Source organism: Pipistrellus hanaki (assembly GCF_964339955.1).
Source record: "Pipistrellus hanaki genome assembly, chromosome: 10".
NCBI classification, from domain to species: domain Eukaryota; kingdom Metazoa; phylum Chordata; class Mammalia; order Chiroptera; family Vespertilionidae; genus Pipistrellus; species Pipistrellus hanaki.
This window is the reverse complement of record NC_140512.1, coordinates 29077960-29097942: the sequence shown is the minus strand read 5'-3', so window position 1 is coordinate 29097942 and position 19983 is coordinate 29077960. Positions and strand designations below refer to the sequence as shown.

Genomic DNA, 19983 nt, shown 5'->3' with positions numbered 1-19983 from the left:
GATTGAAGGAGATATTACTGAAGTCATAGGGTGGACATGTGGGACACCAAAGGTGACAATGTAGCAGCTCAGGTCCTTGCCAGGATGCAGAGACTTTCACAGCAACTCTGCCTAGGTTCCCATACTCCATAATTTCCATTCCACCATTGCCTAAAGCCAATTTTTCTTCACAGAGGGAAGTCACATTGGGCATTTAGTTATTAATTGAGTTATTAATTCACATGCACTAATTCTAATAAATTCAATGTAAATAAATTAAAGATAAGAATTGAACATTTTGTCCATAATGTAATTTATTATCTGGGCATAATAATGCTTTAACTTATATATCCCACTGTGTTCTCTCTAGAGAGCCTTTTATCCAGGCACCTTACACCCAAGGTTCCCAAATTTTAGCTTTCACGGGAATCCTCTGGGTTGTTTGTAATAAGACTGATTCCTAGGGTCTCCACTAGAGATTCTGGCTCGCATTAGAGGCAGAAAAAAAGGTTTTGCATTTCTAACAAGCTCCCAAGTTGCCAATGCTGCTAGTCCAGGGACTGCACTTGGAGAACCACTGGCTTCAAAGACCATCTGTCCTGCTAGGATTGGATTTTCCACTAAGGAGCCATTTTGAAAGCTGTAAAATGAACAAAGAATTTTTCTCCCCAGCTTTATTTAGATATAATTGACCTACAACATTTGTAAGTTTAAGGTGCACAGTGTGTTTATCATCGAGCAAAGAATTTACGTAAGAATCTAAGAACGCTTGGATGTAGAGAGAGCAGAGTGCCTGAAGAGTGGCTCTTCTGTGAATGACACATCCAACAGCAACGTGGGCCTACTCCTCACAGGTGGCAGACACCATGGCCTTCCTGTGATATTGTGCCCTATATATTTGAAAACACACACATACAACAACGCTGCAGTATTGGTAGGGAGATATTTTGAATATTATCTAATATTACTGTTTGTTCCTGGAAATTCAGATTCTTTTCATAGATGGTGCTGCTCTCCTTAGTCAAAGAAGTTAATCACATCAACACCTGCATGACTAATTGCCATCTGTGCTCTCTGGAACCCTGCTAATAGGAGAGCATGTCAAAGGTCTTTAATGAATTTTAAAATGCTCCACTTATAGATGATTTTGAGCACTTTTATGTAAAGGAAATTATGGGCCTCCTATCTTAATATATTTCATTCCAAATAAATGAAATTGAGCCAATCCTTTTGTGTGATGCAGCATTAAAGTCAAATTAAAATATGGAAATAAAGTCTGTAGTTACATAATCTATATAGCTTCTAAAATGGAGGAAGAAACTGAGCCACCAGCTGAGCCCCCAAATGGGTCTACCTGTCAGGAAAGGACAAAGGAGTAATCTCCACTGTTAGAAGCACACACATATATATCTGCCGTCCTTAAAAATAACAGAATTCACCATAGCTTAGGCCAGGCAAAAACCTGAATATTTTCATCTATGAATATACAACTTCTGTCTGCCACTGACTTCCTCTGAGGACCACTTAATCTCTCACTGTATTTTCTCAGTTCCATAATAAGGGATAATTATGTGGCCCTGCCCCGCCATTATGTGAGAACACTATTAATGGAAAAGAGCTCTTTTAAAAACTTAACTTTCTGAAATACCAATAATGGTATAAGCACTTATTAGTATATTTGGTTAACCAATGTGCCTGAGAGTTCACACTGTGCACCAGGAGTTCTAATGGAGAGCATTGTGAAAAAAAGAACTTTGTTTTACATACAGAAATGTAGCAATAGTGACATTTGTGAGGCTTTGGTTATTATAAGGGGAGGAGTGTAAATTAAAGTGGTAATCTAAATGCTGAGGACAATTCTGCCTTCACATATATTAACATTAATTTTATTGTACTCGCCTTTTCAGTAACTACTCTATTTTAGGTTAGTAACCACTGACTTTGCTCAAACCTTAGTCATTTTCTATCCATCCATTCATTCATTCAATATACACTAATGCCTAGTGTTCTATTTGAACTGTGGCTGGAACTGCTCCTTGATCCTACATTTTAATAAAAGTTATATAAGTCTCAGCTACAAGACATGCAAACATGAAATTAAAAGAAATAAAAACAACAAATGAAAAGATGTGGGATATGTAATTTAAAAATAAATGAAAAATCAAAGTATCAAACATGCAGGCTTTCTGGTTCTTCAAATTGTTGCTTTACTTTTAAACTATATGAAATACATACTTATATCTCTATCATATGTTCACTTGTCAAATTTCATTCACTAATCGATTCATCCATGCATGTCACAGGCATGAAAATAAATTAATTTTGCAAGTAATCATATTTCAGGACAGTGGTTACAGCTATAGAACACAGCTTTACTCCAAGAAAAACTGAAGACCAAGGTTTCCTTCAGAACTAAAGCCAAGCATTCCTCTTTCAAAAATCTCCAATAAAATTAAATAGTATACATATATCAGTTTCAGGCTAAAGTAAGAACTTGAGTTATGGTAAATCAGGAGCTTTTTTCAAGTATTTTGGAACAAAATAGAACATTAGTATTATGGACCTTGGACTGTAGGAAATTTCACTGTGGCTTTTCCTTTGTGTTTAATGTGTTCTTTACAAGCAAAGTATGAATAAGATCTATTTCTAATTATTTTAAAGACTTTAAAAATTGTATTATATTTCAAATAAAATAATCACTTTTGATATATTTAAATAGAGAAAATGTTTTAGAGCTTATCTATATTATATCATTAAAACTTAAATTTCATAGAATTATTGAAGGTGTACTTTGGACCAAATACTGTGCAAATCTCTGGTGGTGCAGCAATGAGTAGTCTAGAGGTTGACTGAAAGTGTTGAGGTTAGTGTTCATCTTCGTTACTAATGGACAGAATTTATTTAAACACAGACCTAACTTTTGGACTAAAAAGAATCAGAGCATTTATTGAGGAGTTTTAGACTCTGATGAAAAAAGACTAATATTTCAGAGCAATAGACAATCGTATCGTATACTCTGGAACCTAAAATAAGCCACTAGATAAAGAAGTTTCTTTAATAAGCTTACTAAATTAAAATTTAAATGTTCACACTTTGAGACAATGCATAGCAAACACTTCATCTCTGTAATAAAAACTGAGCATGTCTGTTTTCTCCAAAAATGCTTCAGTTTTAATTATTTTAATCCTGAAGATAGCTTTTTTCTCCCAGTACATCAAACCTATATAAAGTAGTATAGAATTCTGCCCTCAAGAAATGGGCTTCTATTTAGGGAAGTGCTTCTATTTTTTATACTTCTCTTTTATAATAGCTATGGGCCATTGTTTTGTCTCAGAAGCTTATCTGCAAAGCTCTTCTTAGACAATATTTTGAAGTGGGCAAAGTTTGTTTTGGATATTTTCTTTCGAAACTATTCAGTCCCTTTTTAAAGATATCTACCGTTATCTATTTTAGTTATTTGTCATTATCAATCAATCATAGGATATAAAAAATTTAAATAATCACTTTATTATTAAAAAATCACAAAAGGAAATAAGTATAAAACAAATTTAAGTAATTGAATTTTCAAATTATGTTTTATAAGTATATAGGGTTTATAGCTTGGAACTGATTAAAGTTTAAAGCTATATGAAGATTTTGAGGATACCCTTTAACTAGAGAAAAAAGTCAATATTTAGATATAAAATTTGAATATAAATATGCACTTTTAATGACTTAAATCCCTAGATTAAAATCTCCAGCCTTGATCTCAAGGAGTATACTGTATGATGGTGCTGGTATCCAGAATAGCAGCAGCCTCTACTGCCTATTAATATGATGCCGGTCCCTAAGGACAGTAATCCTACATTAGAAGGAAAGTGGTTTTCGTAAATATGTCAGTGTTTCCATTTATGGAGGAAAAAATAATTTGATGAGTGCTCTTTAGAACCAGATAATTTCCTAGGGAATTGTCCAGTACTTTTGCTGGTGTAAAGGGGCAGATGCCGCCAGACCACATACAGCTCATTCAGAACCATCGAAGAGCCTCTTCCTCTGAACGAGTGCTGCTTTTTAATTAGACATTTTAGATGGTCTGTGTAAGTCACAGTAATTCATACTATCAAACAGGTCATTATCTTAAATATTTTAGGATCTCCAGCTGGATTTAATTAAGCAGAAGTTAAGCAGAAGGCTTCCCCGTTTATACTCATCAAATGGTCCTTGCTTTCATCTAAATTTTAAAAGTCCTGTGTTAGGTATGTTTTTAAGGTTCTGAACATTTTTTTTGTTTGATTTTACAAATTCTGATATAAAACAAAAGATATACTTTTCCAAAATGAAGAACCCATGCTTAGTTACTTGGAAAATGAAAACATGGGCTGTAGAGTCAGAAAAACTTGGGTTTGAATTTAGATGCTGCCTCCTTACTAAGTAGAGGACTTTGACTAAGTCCTGTGATCGCTCTGCGGTCCAGTTTCTTCCTCAATAAAACGAAGATGCCCTTTACCACAGAGGGTTGTTGGGAAGGTAAATAGCATGATGCCTGGCCATACCATGTCTCCAACAAATTTAAGTTTAAGAAGATTGTTAATAGTAGCTTACAAATCCTTTCCCATTCTCACTCCATTCCCTGCCCACTCAGCAACAATTACTGTTATTCTAAAATTTCTAATTATTATCTCCATGATTTTTAAGATTACATCTGTTTATGTTCCCAAGCAATATACATACATCCTTTTTTTTTTTTTTTCACCTTAGCATAGTTTTACACTTATTTCCGTTCTTGGCTCCAGGTCACCTCCTCCATGAAGTCTTCCCCAATTCCCTAGACTCCAGCTCCTTGGCTGTCCCTGATTTTAAGATTGCTCTTCTCTAACTTGTTCTCCAAATAGAATCCTGTCACTCCCCCAGTTAACACTCAGGAGGTTCCCCCGTTCTCCATAGATCAAGGTTATGTGAAAATCATACCTTACATTTCTCAATTTTATGTCAGACTTACTGATATATAAATTGATACAATGTGTAGATACTAACTCACACCTAACAATAAATATAGTATCAGATGCCATTATAACTACTCACCCCTACTTGAAATATTGTTTAAACGCAAATCCCTTTGATGAAAAGAAACATATGTATATTGTTCATTTTTAGCCCTTTATTATCTCTACTTATGTAAAACTACCTGCATCATGAAACCTGTTTCTGACTCTCGTGGTCTTGGGTTAAGAATGGTGACTTGTTAGGTGACACAATCACTGTTGTGGAAGAATTTTTTTTCTTAATGACAATTTGAAGGGGAAAAAAGAAAAGCAACTTGAAGCTTTGAGAGGAAAAAAAAGGAAAAAAACATAGGAAGAAAAAATACTCAAGGCTTTAAATAAGACTCCTGAAGTAAAATTTGTCCCATTAGTTACCTAAAGGGCATGACTATTAATCCTTTAATGGCCACAGATTTGATTTGTTCATGCCCAATGAGCTGACTTCTTTATGGATGTTTCCATTGAATTTTTTAGCACTTCTATTAATGCCACTTGTTAATTGAAGTCTACATTGATTGCTCTTGATTTCTCTGAATTCTTTATTTTGGTCTTGGTATGTACATTGAATGCCTGAAGGGGGACTTCAGACAAGAATCTTTTCTAGATGACAGGAAGGGCAATGGGACATGCAGCTACAAGCATACTGTTCTTATTTGGGGTGTTTTGGGACATTTGTCCTCTTCTAGTCAAATAGGAAGACAGAGAAAGTACCATATACTCAGTAGTAAAGCTACATTAATTTAAATGTCTTTTTTTCTTTTTATATTTTTTCTAGGAAAACTTAAAAAATTGACTTCAAAAATAATCAGGAGGATCCCATATAGTGGCATTCGCTGGTTGTTAGTACTCTACATGTTACTGGATGTAAGTAACACTAAATTGTTCTAAGCTATGTTAATCAAGAATGCCAAAATATGGAAGAATGTTTTTGGTATGAGTGAATGGACATTAGTCAAAATGAACATTGCTCTCCAGAAGCCAAACTAAGTTCCACATATTCCATCTTCTAATTTGATTTGAAGATGGTGAGAAAGTGGCCCAGAAAGAAATTTATAACTTGACTCGAGGCATGGTGCATTCGTGTACCAGTGGAATCCCTCAGCCTGGCCTGCAGGATCAGGCCGAAACTTCCTAGGGGTCTCAGATTGCAAGAGTGCACAGGCCAGGCCCAGGGACCCCCACCAGTGCACAATCAGGGCCAAGGAGGGACATGGGAGGGTTCTAGGGTGTGTCTGGCCCATCTCTCTCAGTCCTGATAGGCCTGACTCTAGCAGCAAGCTAACCTACTGGTCAGAGCATCTTCCCCCTGGGGGTCAGTGCACATAGAAGCAGTTGAACAGCCTTAGCATATCATTAACATATTGTGCTTTGATTGGTTGGATGACCTACTGGTCGACCAGACACTTAGCATATTAGGCTTTTATTATATAGGATGATTCTCATATCAACTGAAGATTCTAACAATAGAAGCACAAAGTATCTAAACTATATACATAAGCTGAATCAATCATTAATATATTTTATTGTGAGGATACCATGATTTATTAAAGACCATGGTTATATTACCTTTCGTCAAATTATTAACACACATTCATAGAAATGTTAAAGTAATAAAATACAAAAAGAAGTCTTAATATTAAATCTCTGAAATATACTTTTTTATACTCCCAAACCACATTTCAATTCCTGATGGAATATCTAAGCATTTAATAACTTATAGTTCTTGACCTTTCACAGTTTCTGGTGTTTGGAAATATTTTATAGTGTTGATCTTTCTTGCTAAACTGTAAGCCATATGCAGGCAAGATCTATACTTATTTTATTCAGCACTGTACCCTCAGCATCTAGCATAGTACTTAACTCCTCAAGTTCAATGACTGCTTGTGATTGATCTTAAAACCAGTGGGGAAAAGGTCATATGACAACAGAATGGTGTTCATCTACATTGGTAAAGGGTTTATACATTTTAAATCATTTTTGTTGGCTCATTACCTTCTCTTTTCTCTGCCATAAATTCAAGAGGCAATAAAATTAAAAATAATCCTAATATTTAAAGAGTGGTTTCAACTACATTTATAATAAGTATAACATCTTGAGTTATAACACTATTGTTATAACAATAATAATTATTTTTCCTCCTCTGTTTGCAAACAATTTCTATTCAGATGGCTTGCTAGTACCACCAAAACAATTCTAAGAGTTTTTTCTTTCCTAACTAGTCCCCTTTCTGAGATCTCTACCAGGTTTTTCTAGTAATGTATGCTAAAATATCTGGACTATTCGACTAATACTACTCTCCAATCCTTATATTCAAATAGGCCTTCGTGTTTTTATTCTTTGAGAAATGCTGTGAATTGCTCTTTCTTGTTCCATTATAAGATGAGCTAGCCCAGTGATCAGCAAACTCATTAGTCAACAGAGCCAAACAGTACAACGATTGAAATTTCTTTTGAGAGCCAAATTTTTTTAAACTTAAACTATATAGATAGGTACATTGTTATTAATTTAATTAGGGTACTCCTAAGCAGGCCTTTGCTAAAAAAAAAAAAAAAAAAAAAAAAAAAAAAAAAAAAAAAAAAAAAATACTCAAGGGGCCAAAGAGCAGCATGTGGCTCTTGAGCCCCAGTTTGCAGACCACTGATCCAGCCCATATCTTCAGCCTCCTGGTTGGTTTCTCCCAACTAATCAGTTGGAAATCTGAATCCTCCCACAAGAATTTTACCAACACTCTCTATTCACAACCTTCAATGGTCAAAAAGCTACAAAATAACTTTATTTCATTTTAATTTCAGTAACATTAGCTAAAATGCATTGAGCCTCTCATGTCCCACCACTTTGTATTTGGCTTTGCAGGTTCTTTAGTATTTTACTTCATTTCTTACTAACTATCAATACATTTTGGGAAACCACAATGTTAGATTAATGAGACAGAGAAAAGTCAAATAAAAGTATGTTTCAACAGATAGAGAGGCAAGGAGTATTCCTACCTTCTGAAGAAGAAAAGTCAGTGCAGATTGAAGCTTGCAAGTCTTCTTCAAAAAAATCTCCATGCAGAACCTGATGTAAAAAATCACAGATTTAAACACAACTAAAATGTCATAGCCACAAAAGAAATTGACAAGTCTATGAACACAATTATATAGTGATCTTTACACACACACACACACACACACACACACACACACACACACACAATTTTGATAATACCTAGGATGGTGATAAGGATTGAGACTGACAAAACTAATGTCAGCCTGTACCAAAAATGAAAAATAGCTAAAAGTAGTATTCAAGATGTACATTGATTTTCACTAATGCAAATGAATAACTCTGCATAGGTGACCAGTTAATTAAACCAATTAAAGGGAGTAAGGCCAGTTATTTAAAGCAGAATATCTCAGAACAGATTTCTTTGTTCTATGTAATAAATATAATAAATTTGTGGCAGTGTACATAATATAAGCACAAATAAAAATCAGCTGAAGAAATCCAATAAAAAAGCTTATTTAAGTGCACTAATATGTATATTTTAAATAATATGATTAATGATTCTTAAGAGTTTCAAAGATAACAAAGTTGATTTAATATTTATATTTCTTAGAAATCAGGTTATTTTTTTGTATACATCTAAACTTTACAGTGGTGATACAATTTTTAAAATCTTATATGATAAAGATGTGCATGAGTTTGTATGGCAGCTATAGTCTCAATAATGAATGGAATGAATGTTATAAAGCAAAAATATTCCACATAGAAATTGTGTATAATTGTTTATAGGAGGAAAAATAAATGTTTTCAATTTTTTTTTACTGTTTCATTTATTTATGTAAACCACCCATTCATACTCTCTATAAGTAACTGACTTTTTTTTTAATACAGTGTCCAACCCTTTCCTCTACTAAAACCGATTTAACCGCTCCAAATGAAAAGGATACATTTTTGATGAGATTGGGAAAATGGAAAATGCGGGTTGCACAAGCCAAATGCATAGTCCAAATTGCAAAGTATCCCCAACACCATAGAGAAGGTAACAAGAAGGACTGATGTAAATATGTGTTTCAAATATCCCTGAAGGTTTATTTTCTTCTGTGACTTAAATAGGTATTGACTAAATTTAAGTTAATATACCAGCAGTTTTAACCATGGTTATTGTTATTATTTTCATATCATAGTATTTTTGTGCATTTCATGCAGCAGACGTGCCTAGTTTATTTGCTCAAGTTCATCTGAAGACTCTCTGGCTAACATCTGCATTAAAGGACAAAAATCACTGCAATAATAGTATTCACACCTTGCAAGCAGGAACAATACAGGACTAAGTGAAGGAAAGGAATTGGAAAATGACAAGAAGGGAATTTGAAAATGGTGGGCAGAAAATGTGCCTGAGGTGGAACTTGATGAAACCTGGTCTTATTTGGGTTAATCAGGCAGTATCTTCCTTTACCTGTCAGTTGGTTCATAACTCATGCTATTACTTCTCCCTTTCTACCTCCAGTTCCCAGGTGAACTGGGGAAATATATCTCTTAGGCAGAATTGCTTATCACCTTCTCTAAATGCTCTATGTGATTGCCCAAATATTCGCAGGGCCAACCATATTTGATTAGCTGTAAAGAGCCCACGGGAAAATGAAAGGGAGAATGTACATGGCCAAGCATGGTTATGTCCATTTAAATTCTCTCCCTTGTCCCCTCAATCATTTGAAAAGAGCCAACAAGATCTTGTATACCCTTATAATATTCTAAGACAACACTCATGGGGTGGAGAGGGAGGGGTAAATATACTCTATTACTAGACATGGTTTGTCTTCAGATAGCTAAAATTTTAATTTATTGTTTAAACAATAAACTAGGTCGGTTTTTCTGTCTGAAGTAGTTTCAGGGTTTTTAAGAACATGAAAAGGCATTAGATGCAACTCACCATCAAAAAGAAACCATTTCTCTGAAGTAAATGAGACAATGGAAACACAAAGATGCTATTTTCAGAGACCAAGTGAGTGCAGTCACCTTCACTTCTGTCTTACTAGTAGTTACCTCAGGATTGTGCTGTTGATTATTATTTGAAACTTTTTATTTTAGAACTGTCTTTTATACTCACACAATATTCATTATTTTGAATATCTGTGTAGAAACAAATCTTCGTCTTTTGGAGTAGATTTAATTTTTGAAAGCAGTGAGAAACCACCTAGAGGCAACATTGATGAATACACAACGTGATCAAACTGAGCATTATTTTAGCCATTAGTAAAGTGTTATTCTAAAGTAACAAGACTGTTTATATGTGATCCAACTGGATGCAAATGCATCTTCAGTTAGAATTTTGAACAATTTTATCACCCTTGAATTAGGAATGATGATTCGTGGTTAGTAAGATTCATAGGTTCCAAAGCCATATAGTTTTTTTCAAGGTAAATTTATCCAAGGGTGATTATGCATATACTTTCACAAAAGTTTTCTTATAGCACTTACAAAGGTGCTTTAAAGAGAAGAGTTTGGATGAAAGATTCCACACAGAAGACTTGTGCCTTTTGATGAACAAATAGAGAAAACACTACAAAAATGTAAATTCCATAGTGGTCAGTAAAATTAATACCATTATTTTGTTGCTACTGCTGCAACTGTTTTGTTTTGTTTTTTAACATAGTTCCAAAGTGAGAATCCCCAGAATAATTATCTATGCACCATGAAGTTCCTCTAGGACAATTTTTGACAATGGTAATGCTAAGTTCTTTCTAAATGGCCAGGTTTATTTTGTGAGCGCATGTGGGATGGATGGCTGTGCTGGGAGGAAACACCGGCTGGAATCACAACCCAAATGGATTGCCCAGATTATTTCCCCGACTTTGACACAACAGGTAGAATATCTGTTTTTATTTTATATTTTGTTATGATGCTTTTAGAGTTTTTTTCATGGACCTCAAAAGAAAGTCAGATATAAAATATACCTACCTACTCATACTCTAATATAGTTTAGCATGTTCTGAAGCATTTCCATAAATGAAATGCTACCTGGTTGCACACATCTAACCACCTGTCTTTATTTTATTTATTTATCTGAATTTTTTTTATTTTTAGAGAGAGGAAGGGAAAAGGAAATGAGAAAGAGAGAGAGAGAGGAATTGATATGAGAGTGAAACACCAATCTGCTACCTCCTACATGCCCCCTACTGGGATTTGAGCAGGAATCATAACCTTTCCGTGCATGGAGTCACACCAGCCAGGGCAACAAGCTATCCTTACTTTTTAAGTCACGTTACTGGTCAATTGTGCAGACTGGTCATAAATTCCATTACATTTTGAATAAAAATTCACTTTTATATAATTTAAATAATACTAATTTTTAATTAGAAATTCAATTAATTTTTCTAAAACTAATTGTGATCCGTTTTCAAAATGTATGGTTTCTAAAAATGTTTTCAATTGTCTCACATTTTAGTGACTTACGCAAATGCTTAATCTAGAGGTTGCAAATAACAAGCTGGTATAACATGCCCAATAGTAATTTTATATAATGATAAAAATTACATAAAACCATGATATATAAGGAAAAATAAATCAGATACCAGATTTCTATTCCAGCAGATCATTAAAATATGCTCAGATAATAAAATAAATACTGTTACAATGAATTGTACTAATACCCAGCTCTGTGTCCTGCACAATATGAACATTCAACAAATGTATGTTTAGTAAAATAGTGACACCAAATTCACTTTGGTTGTAAAAGTAATATAGGAACACATTTCTTTGAATATCATTTTTTTCCTTTTCGAAACATTTTCTTATATATTACAGTAATCCCCCCCAGAGCCACAGTTTTGCTTTCCATGTTTTGAGTTAACTATAGTCAACCATAGTCTGAAACTATTAAATGGAAAATTCCAGAAACAAACAATTCATACGTTTTCAATTGTGCAGCCCTATTCTGCCCAGGAAATTAATTATCTCGTCCAATGTATCCACTCTGTATACCATACCCACCCTTTAATAGCCATCTTAGTTATCAGTGTTTGTTTCACACTTACGAGGCTGTGGAAAATCAACTGAGACTTTAGAGTTGTTTGGTCAGAGTTTTCTACCATGTTTCAGGGTCAAGCAGCCCATCTAGTTAGTCTCACTCATTGACTGTGAATGGCAAGAAGTTACTGCCCAATGACAGTGAGGACATCAGTTAAGACAGAAAACGTCAGATAGTAACTGCAAGCAGGAAAGTTTCTGGAATCCAGATGAAAGCAGAGAAATTCATCTAACTCCAAGACAATGTTTGGGAGATGCTGTTTGTGCTTTCTTCAAAGATGAGATCCTAAATTCTACCCCAGGAAGACGTATATAATGTAAATGGGATTAGAGAGGGAGGGGGCACTTTTAAAACCAGTTCAGGTCAGCCACTTCTGGGAATTCTCATTTTGATGGGAGAGCTGTGATGTGAAGAGAGAAAGGACTTAATCCTGGGCCCCACTCATCATTACATTCCTGTAAACTCAAACTAAATGCCATTTGGTGGTGATCCTCCAGGTTTTTACTGACTCCTCCGGATAAATGATGCTTCATTAATCTTGTTGGACAACTACATTAGTGGTAACTTGATGGGCACAAAGAGCTGTTCTGCAATTCGGGCAACAATGCCAGTTGCAAAGTGACAATGGGCTCTTGCCAAAGTGGCTATCGTTATTGATGAAAATATAAGTTTTTGGTCAGCAAATCAGAGATTTCCAGGCACAGATCCATCTTTCCAGTCTGTTTTTTGGATAAAACTACCTCAGCTGAGGGGACAAACCCAATATCAAAAGAAAAGCACACCTTAAAAAATACCTATAATTTAAAAAAATATATATATATTCTTTAGGATGTAATGATTAGCCCAAAACTATGTCTTGATCATATACAAAACAGTTTAATGAAATGACAGAGATTTCATTTTAGACAAAATGCTTGGTAGATCATGAAAGAGTGGATAACAAGATTGAAATTCAAAAGACGTGAATAGTCTAAAGGAATATGTGAGTGTAAAAAACAAATTTAACAAAGAGGTATGTAAGATCCTTGGAGTCAAACATTTCACATTAATGGCATAGAGAGAAGATGCATCCCCTAGTTTTGAATTTCTTTGTTCTATTGAATTTAGCCATATGAAATTGCCAATATTTGATCATTTGACCCCCCCCCCAAAAAAACCCCTGCAGTTTCATAAGTCAATAAATAAATATTGCACATAAATGAAGAAAAGTATGTCTTGCTCTTCTCACAGTTCTATAAAAAATCATAAGTTTAATGTCTGTTAAAACAAACAAACAAACAAATAAACAAAAACAGGAGGTAAAGTGTAGGTAACACTTTGGAATCTGAAAGACCTAGTAGTCAATCCTTGCTCACCCACAAGCTACTGACTTTTAAAATTCCATAACTTCTCCATTTCTGGGCTGTTTGTAAAATGGAGATAGTGATATCTGTTTTACAGAGCTCTGACAGAGCTAAAATGAGACACCATATATTGAGATTTTTTTTATATAAAACATCTCCAAAATCTAGTAGGTTCATGGTAGTCTCCATTTACTGATACTCATATTCAAGTTCCATGAAGCGGTTAACACTTTGAAATGATTTTAAGCCTTATTTTTCCTTCTTGTTGTTTTGAAATGGTAAGCAATAACTGTTATGTTTCATTAACAGAAAAGGCTGAGAAACACTGTGAAGCAAATGGAACTTGGGAACTAACTGCTGACATGAATGATACCTTGACTAACTACAGTATGTGCTATGCTTTCACGGCTGAAAAAATGAAGGTGGGTTCCATTTCAGATTTCAGAATTTGGTGATAATGCCATTGTCTGTGTTTTATTGGTTACTAGGAGATATCAGTTTTTGCTTTATGTTTACATGGGGGTTTGTGTTTATATTATTAGGTGCATAGAAATTTAAAGTTATTATATCTTCCTGACTTAATATCTGCACCTATATGGTATTACACCAGTTTTCTTATGGCTAGTGTTAATCTGAGTCATCTTTTCCCATTCTTTTACATTCAATATTTCTGTATCCCAGTATTTATTGGTGTTTCTTATAATAGTATTTCATATAATCTCTTTAAAAATCATCTAGTCTAACCAAATTACTTTATAGGTGAGGACTACTGAGGTCTAGAGAGGTGAAGTGACTGACTTTATGAAAGTACACAAAGACCTAATAATAATACTCTGAGTAAAGAACAGCTCTGATAAATCCAGTCTTGTATTCTTCCCACACGTTGTGCATATTCTTAATCTATAATATTCAATCTATTCATCCAGTTTATTATAATTCAATATAATTTAATTCTTTGAAATACTTGTTTTAATTTTAGTTACTTGAAAGGAGGGAAACAGTTGTCGATTTACACTGATATTTAAAGATAGAAACCATTCCCTCCATCTATAGTCATTCATTCACTCACTGCATTGGTCTTTGTAACTGGTATTGTTGCTGCTATTGTTACTCCAGCATGCATTCAGGATGTTCTACCTGGCCATTTCGGGACACACTTTTTCTCTTACTGCCTTGGTAGCTTCAATGGTGATTTTCCTGCTTTTCAAGTAAGTACCCTCATAGTATCTGCTTTTTCTTTCTTCTTTAAGATACTGATATAAATGGAAAACTCTGTGAAAGTTGCATGGGGTAGGGGAATCTTCTACAAATCATAAGGGATATATGAGAGTCATGAAGTAGCAAGAAAAATTATATTAGTTATCACTCTAAGAGCAAATAAGCAATTGCATTGTATATAAGGTCTTTGAAGGCCAAAGCTACTAGCTGTTTTGTTCATCTATATCAGTGGTCGGCAAACTGTGGCTCGAGAGCCACATGCAGCTCTTTGGCCCCTTGAGTGTGGCTCTTCCACAAAATACCACGGCCTGAGTGAGTCTATTTTGAAGAAGTGGCTATAGAAGAAGTTTAAGTTTTAAAAATTTGGCTCTCAAAAGAAATTTCAATCGTTGTACTTTTGATAGTTGGCTCTGTTGACTAATGAATATGCCGACCACTGATCTATATAGACTTAGAATCTACCAGAAGGTCTAAGTCTATATAGCAGGTACACAGTAATGTTGTTGGATTACTGAATGAATTGTAATAAATTTAAAGTACCTTAAACTCATTTCAAAAAGTTCAGTGTAAGTGACATCAAGTAAGTGCAAGAAAAATTTTAACAATTAGTAGAAATTATATTGAAACCTTCAAGAAATGTTTCTCTCAATCCCTCTCCTTTCCTCCCTGTAAAAAATCAATAAAATATATAAAAATAAATAAATAAATAAATACACATGGAACATTAAAAAAAAAAAAAAGTTTAGGAAGGAGCTTTTAAAAATCCAACAAATTGCTTCGCACCCAAACGGTGGGAAATGGCTATGCAACCAGGATAGGTTATTGACAGATCCAAACCTCAGGATGCCTCGTAATGAGGTCAAATTTGAGCCTATTTAAAATTCGTTGCCTGTGCCTGAGCTCCACCATCAGGAGGTTGTGGACAGTAGGAACCACAGAGTTGATTCCCCTTGGATCATGAGAGATAAAAAGACTTCAGAGGAAATGTCAAAAGAGAAGATGGCGGGAGACTTCATAAAGTCTGTGTGTGTCAGGGTCAAGGGCATGGACCCAGTGCTTTGTCACGGGCCCCTTTCTTCTCCCTTCCTGCTCCGCTGTCCCCTCAGCCACACAGTTTCTGCCCAGTTACATCAATAAGTAGTCAGCTTTTCATCCGAAGCACATGCCAAACAGTAATGGTTTCTCCTGTAAGAGTCCTTCTCTCCGTTAATTTTGGGGCATTTATTCTAATTAAAAGTGATTTTTTTTTTTTTATCACCCACTCTTGCACTTGTTGGACAAAGTCACATGAGACCTGAAAGCTGTGGGGAAACTGTTTTTTAGAACGCAGGAAGATCTTATAGATGGGACCAACCTCACTTACTTCAATACATTCTCTCAACTATTGCTAAAGGGAACATTACAAATACTACCAAAATGTTGTCGTCACCTCCCCCCCAACTCCCCGGGGTATTTCAACGTTTTAGCACTGGTTAATGCTGTTACTTTTTCTTCCAGGTCTCTTTCCTGCCAACGGGTCACCATGCATAAGCACATGTTTATGACTTACATCCTGAATTCTATTGGTGTCCTCGTCTACCTGACCCTAGTGGTCCCCAATAATGACTACGTGAACTCGGATCCTGTGAGCACTGCCTTATTTGTTTTCAATTCTATTTTTAAAGATGTAGCATTTGTAAATAGTTAACATGGTGTTATTAATTGTAAAACTAAATGAATTAGGTGAAATGTTGCATTATTCTTGAAAAACTGACATTCCAGAAAACATTAGATTCATGTTCTCCATAGCCAACAAGAGTAGAGACAGCAAAGAAAAAACTAGAAAGGACAAAAAAAAAAAAAAAAAAAAAAAAAAAAGCGCAAAACTTTTTTTAGAAAGGGAAGTTGTTGGACATTTTCAATCTTCAAATATTAATTGAAATTGCAACTAACATGAAAATTAAGGAAAAGCATGTCCATGATCAGTTCATCTATCTGTGATCCAGACATGCCTAATTTGAATGAATATATATATATATATATATATATATATATATATATATATTTAAGACACTTTCTCTCCTAAGCAAATTAAGAGTTATGGGTTATTGTTTTCATTTTGACCCAATTCTCAGATCACTGAGTCAGCAGTTAAGAGGCAAAAAGATATTCCTTCCCAGTGCCCAAGGGGATATATTTTTTTTTAAAAAAAGAGAGTTATTTCTTGTAAAAGGTAGCTGCATCATTCCAACTGTTGCTGCACTACTTCTATTAGAGTACATTTTTTAGGGGCAAAATAAAACAGTGTCCTCACTCCTCAGTGAGGAGTCCCTATGGGTCCACGGTCCCTCTCCTATCAGAGTAATCAGTTCCTTCCATTGGAAGTTTTTAGGTTAAGCAGGTTCTCTCTTACAAAACCAAGTGTGAAAATTCTATTCCTTTGAATTTTTTTTAAAGTTAAACTCATAAGAACTCATGGCATAAATAAGGTCTGAATAGATCCTCAGTTTACTGAGTGATGTGAAAATTGCCCATTGTCATCCATATAATTGGAGCATTTCATTTCCATAATATTTAAAATTTCATTTATTGCTCTCTCTCTCGACCTCTCTCTCTCTCTGCTTATTTCTTCATGTGGAAAGTCAGGAGACACAATTAAAAGTATTGTTCTTGCTGCATCTAAAGGAAGTGGCATCCTTGTCACTTTCTGGAAAGAAATGTGTCTGTACTTTTTATCTGGGTCTGAAAGATACAATACAGGGAGATGGTTAGTTTTTCCTGGGAACCTGAGTTTTTTGCACCTCAAAAGCCAAAACAATCAAGTCACATTTTCTGTAGCCTCCTGTATAAGGAAAATCAAATGAGTCCCAAGTTCCTCCAGTGCCCCCCCGCCCCGCACCTTGCCCCAAACACACAGAATCATATCTACAGTTCCATAGACTCAATTCATTTTCTCTAAGGCTTTATCAGACAGAAGTCAGCTCAGGATTGCATGACAGACTCACATTTAATTAAAATTGTTATACCTTCAGATTCCTCTGGAGACACTTCAGCACTTCTCTACAAAGTTAGTTAATGCTGACTTTCCTCCTTCATTCAGCTGGCTTTAGAGAATGTGCACATTGACATTTTTCAAGTTGACATAACCTTTTTGCCCCTTAGTTTGCCACCTGCAGTAACATCTTGATATGAAGCTCTATAGTTCCTCCTCCTGAGGTTTTAGTATGTATGTATGTATGTATATATATCAAAGTCAGGAAGTTCCCATTGCATTGTGACTCTGCTGAAACAGGGAGCTTATGATCTTGGGTGATTAGGATTATCAGCACTAAAAGACCAGCCAGTTACTAAAGCAAAGGTCATCAGTTGGGTTCAGCATAGCTCCTGGATCATATATGATAAACGCATCCCCTGATGATCTCCTCCTTGTGCCTACAGAGATATCACCAACATATCAATGAACTTCAGGAGCAGCATTAACCATTTCTGGGTTATTCACCTCATTGGCCATGGAAAAGGGGCTTTAAATGTCATGTGACAGATCCTTGGCTGTTCTAGAAACTGATGGGTCTCAGAGTCATTGAAGAAAAATAAATTTGTCTAATCCATGCAAGTCACCAAAGTGTAACAAGAAAAGGACATTTTAGGGTCTAGGCTTCCATTCCCCTAGATGGCTTGTTTATATGTAGTAAAATTAGACCTATGCACCATGACTCTGATTTGTGGGTACAGAGGGAAGCTGGCATGTGTTAACAGATGCTCGGGGAAGCTGCAGGTGGGCTGAATGCAGATACTTGGACTCATTGTCACATTTACCCTCTGCTTACTGTCAAATCCTTGCCCATGTCTTCCACTGAGTATCTCCATTTCTTTCTGACAGGTGAGCTGCAAGGTTCTGAACTGCATCAACAACTACCTGATGCTCTGCAATTATTTCTGGATGCTCTGCGAAGGGATCTTTCTGCACCGGCTCCTTGTGGTGAACGTGTTCAATGCGGGAAAGACGCTGAAGTGGTATTACCTCTTGGGCTGGGGTATGTATTTCCTCCAACTGTATTTTGAACCACACTCACCTCTGTCTATATATTTCTAATGTTCTTGGAATCCAAAAGCTTTCTGAGGACATCAGCCTTAATATTTAAATCCCTACCCAACAGACATTGTTACCAATGGTATAGAATGTGTCTGGGAAGTCATAGAAGCAGATCAAACAAATATTGCCTAGGAATAGCTCTGGTGTAGATTGTGAACTGACTAGATAGCTCCCCTTGTGGGCCAGCCCACCCTAGGGAGGAACAGAGGCAGCCCAGTCCTTGACCATCCGGGGAACTTAGAAATCAGGTTTCTGACTAATCTGCTGGCTCTGCCACAGGTGCTAGGTTCTCCTGTTTTTCTCTGTCCTCAAAACAACTCAAGAATACAAAGATCAAAATGGGCTTTTACTGTTTTTTCTTTTAGCTCCAGTCTTGCACAAGAGGTTGATCTTTCCTTCCCCTGCCCTTCTCAGCCTCAAAAACACCCTTTCAAGAATTTCTAATCTTCCAAGAGCTGGTCATGCCAAGAATCAACTGGATATAATTTAAGCCTCCCCATAGCAATTCTGATCATCACAAGAGTAATGATTGATGCTGATCAGATGCCTTGCAATTGAAGACCTGAAAATAAAAACTCAACCCAGGCCTGCCACACACACTCACACACACACAGAGACACCATTTCTGTTTGATCTATTTTACTTACTTCTTCCGAAATAAGTGTATGGCATACTTCTTGTACCAGTTTTGACTGTTTAAGAACACCCATCTGCCATACTCAAAAACATTTCATGGAAGAAAAAGGATGTACATTTATTCTTGCCTGTGACATTCAGCAGGGATGAGGGCACCCTGGAAGGAACAATTTATACTGCTCTTTCCATATATACTGTCACATTGTGAATTAGTTATAAAAGCTTTCTGCAGAATCATCATAGACAGATTAATGAAGATATCTGCTTAACATGCATAAACAATTCAAAGGAGAAAATGAACCAGTTGTTCAGCTGTATCAAAAAGAATGTAATGAGTTCTGGCCAGGTGGCTCAGTTGATTGGAGCGTCCTTCCAGACACCAAAAGATTGCAGGTTTGATTCCCAGTCAGGGCACATACCTAGGTTGTGGGTTTGAACCCTGGTTGGGGTATATAGAGAAAGCAACTGATCAATGTCTCTCACATCAATGTTTCTCTTTCTCTCTCTCACCCTTCCTCTCTCTAAAATCAGTATTCTTTGGTGAGGATTATTGTTTCTTTTAAGTGCAGAAAAGAGGTATCCTGTCTAGAGGAAAGCAAAGAGCCTTAGGAATTAACAGATATGTGGCCTATACTCCTCTATGTGATATGTAAGAAACGCATTTTCCTTTCTACAAAATGGTGAGATGGGAGTGAAATCTCC

General features: G+C 35.6%; 1 protein-coding gene across 2 annotated transcripts in view; it reads left to right on the top strand.

Annotated features, from left to right (window-relative positions):
* CALCR (calcitonin receptor) overlaps window positions 1–19983 on the top strand; it is a 61716-nt gene that overhangs the window by 34202 nt on the left and 7531 nt on the right. For both annotated transcript variants that reach the window (XM_084897573.1, XM_084897572.1), the window contains exons 3-9: window positions 5776–5864; window positions 8877–9024; window positions 10739–10849; window positions 13665–13777; window positions 14472–14563; window positions 16071–16197; window positions 18433–18586. In XM_084897573.1, coding sequence (XP_084753699.1) covers window positions 5776–5864; window positions 8877–9024; window positions 10739–10849; window positions 13665–13777; window positions 14472–14563; window positions 16071–16197; window positions 18433–18586 — 834 coding nt within the window. The remainder of the gene's footprint in view (window positions 1–5775; window positions 5865–8876; window positions 9025–10738; window positions 10850–13664; window positions 13778–14471; window positions 14564–16070; window positions 16198–18432; window positions 18587–19983) is intronic.